The sequence below is a fragment of the Haliotis cracherodii genome, unplaced genomic scaffold (genome assembly GCF_022045235.1).
Source record: "Haliotis cracherodii isolate W230 unplaced genomic scaffold, xgHalCrac1.p SCAF_5, whole genome shotgun sequence".
NCBI lineage: Eukaryota > Metazoa > Mollusca > Gastropoda > Lepetellida > Haliotidae > Haliotis > Haliotis cracherodii.
Window position 1 is genome coordinate 836,278 of NW_027266308.1, and position 2,081 is coordinate 838,358.

General features: G+C 41.7%; 1 protein-coding gene across 1 annotated transcript; it reads left to right on the plus strand.

Moving 5' to 3' along the window:
* Positions 1 to 710: 710 nt before the first annotated feature.
* On the plus strand, positions 711 to 2,081 carry LOC139442219 (tryptophanase 1-like). The gene has a single exon (XM_071223002.1). It carries the CDS (start codon positions 711 to 713, stop codon positions 2,079 to 2,081), a length of 1,371 nt encoding a protein of 456 aa, XP_071079103.1.

A 2,081-nucleotide genomic window follows, 5' to 3' on the forward strand; every position in this document is an offset into this window, starting at 1 on the left:
TTTTTGTAATTAAACTCTCCGACTAAGTATCGGATATATAGATTTATAAACAGACACGAAATAATGCCATGAATGATGATTTAGTGAAGTGTCAAAACTGGCGACATTTCCGATGTGCCTTTGGCTTTGATTAGAATTCACAGAACAGTAAATTTCCCGCAAAATGCAAAACTGTGAACAGTTTTCATGTGTTTGATGTGGCTTTAGTGAGAGTTGATGACCAAGGACATATATTTGATTGTGGCAGAAGGTTAAATGCACCCCACAACAAATGCATTCATTTTACAGACACGATATACTGACCCCGAGCCGACCAGTCCTTGTTTTAGCCCCGTAATGCCGAGGGTTAGACAGGGTGACAACAAGGTAAATCTTTTATGACGCGGCCGAGATTCAAATCCCGGATATTCATCAAGAGGACGCTCTAACACTAGACCACACAAGCGGTCCCAGAGAATATGAAACAGGAAGGTTTTGTTGAGCTATATACATTCTTATTTCCATTGTGGTTCTATTTGATCTTACATATATTATGTAAATATTTCCCCATAATGCCATTTGGCACGGGTGGTACAGCCACTACTTTAGGTTTGCTCCAGACAGTCAGATGCAACACCATAATTTAACTTAACTTCCAGAAACATTCCAAGGAATGTCAACATGAATTTAGTGCCTTGTGATATAACTGTCGATTCTTTTCACCTTGCAGCATGTCTTCCATGGAGCCATTTCGTATCAAACTGGTGGAACCTTTACCAAAAATAACCAAAGACGAAAGAAGAAGGACAATAAAAGACAACAATTTCAACCCATTCAGATTGAAAGATGACGACATTTGTTTTGATCTGTGGACAGATGCAGGAACCTCCTCCATGAGTATTCATCAGTGGGCCAGCATGCTGGGGACACACGAAGGTTCCTTTAACCCCACCAGTTTTGATACATTTATTCAGAATGTGGCATCTCTAACAGGCTTCCCTCATGCACAGATACATCCTGTTCACCAACGAAGTGCTTCGGAACACACACTGTTCTCGATTCTTGCTCAGCCAAACTTAGCAATATTTAGCAACAGCTTGCATTCAGCTGCTTCTAAAATGGACAGAATGGTAGGAGCATCAGTAACAAATCTTCCATGCACATTTATCAATAACGGTAGTTTTAATGGTAACCTTGACTGTGATAGATTGGATAAGGAACTTACAAGAATTCCTAAACATGCCGTCGTTATCTTGACTGTGACCAGTGATGGTCAATCAGGTCAGCCTGTATCCATGACCAACATAAAAAATGTCTCTCAAATTTGCAAGAAATGGGGTGTCCCTCTGTTTATGGATGGGTGTCGTTTTGCCGAAAATGCCTATTTCATCAAATTAAGAGATGAGAGGTATGTGGATAGTTCAGCCAGAGACATAGCCAAAGAGATGTTTTCCTACTGTGACGGCCTGTATCTGGCTGCACACATGGATATCCTTTGCAACGTTGGGGGATTCTTTGCCTGTAGACGTGAGGACCTGTTTCTCAATTTTATAGATACATACAAGAAGATCGGGAGCACGAGAAAACATGGTGGAATGGCAGCAAGGGATCTTGTAGCTGTTACAATTGGCCTGACAGAAGGACTCGAAGACCGCTACTTGAAGTACAGAATTGAAAGTTTGTCCACGTTTGGTGACATCTTAAAGAAGGCCGGGGTCCCATTAGTAGAGCCAGTAGGAAGTGCCATCTACATTAACGCTGCCAAATGTTTACCCCACATTCCCACAGAACAGTATCCAGCTTGGGCCCTGCACTGTGCCCTGTATGTAGAAGGTGGCATTCGATGTAAACATGTTGGAGAGTTGCAGGATGTCGAGAACAATACTCAAGACAATCCCCAACACTTCTTACAAATCTGTCTACCGAGGAGATGTTACACCTTTTCTCAAATGCTGTATATCGGTGAGGTTTTTAAGTGTGTATTGGCCCAAAAGGAAAACATATTAGGGTTATGCTTGATGCAGAAAGCGACAAATCCTGAGTCTATATTATTCGACACAGTTGGTTCATGCTCAGTGAAAAGTGGTACTCTTGAACAGTAG

Excerpts from the sequence above, each read along its gene's own strand:
- LOC139442219 (XM_071223002.1), top strand. The coding sequence starts at position 711 with ATGTCTTCCATGGAGCCATTTCGTATCAAACTGGTGGAACCTTTACCA.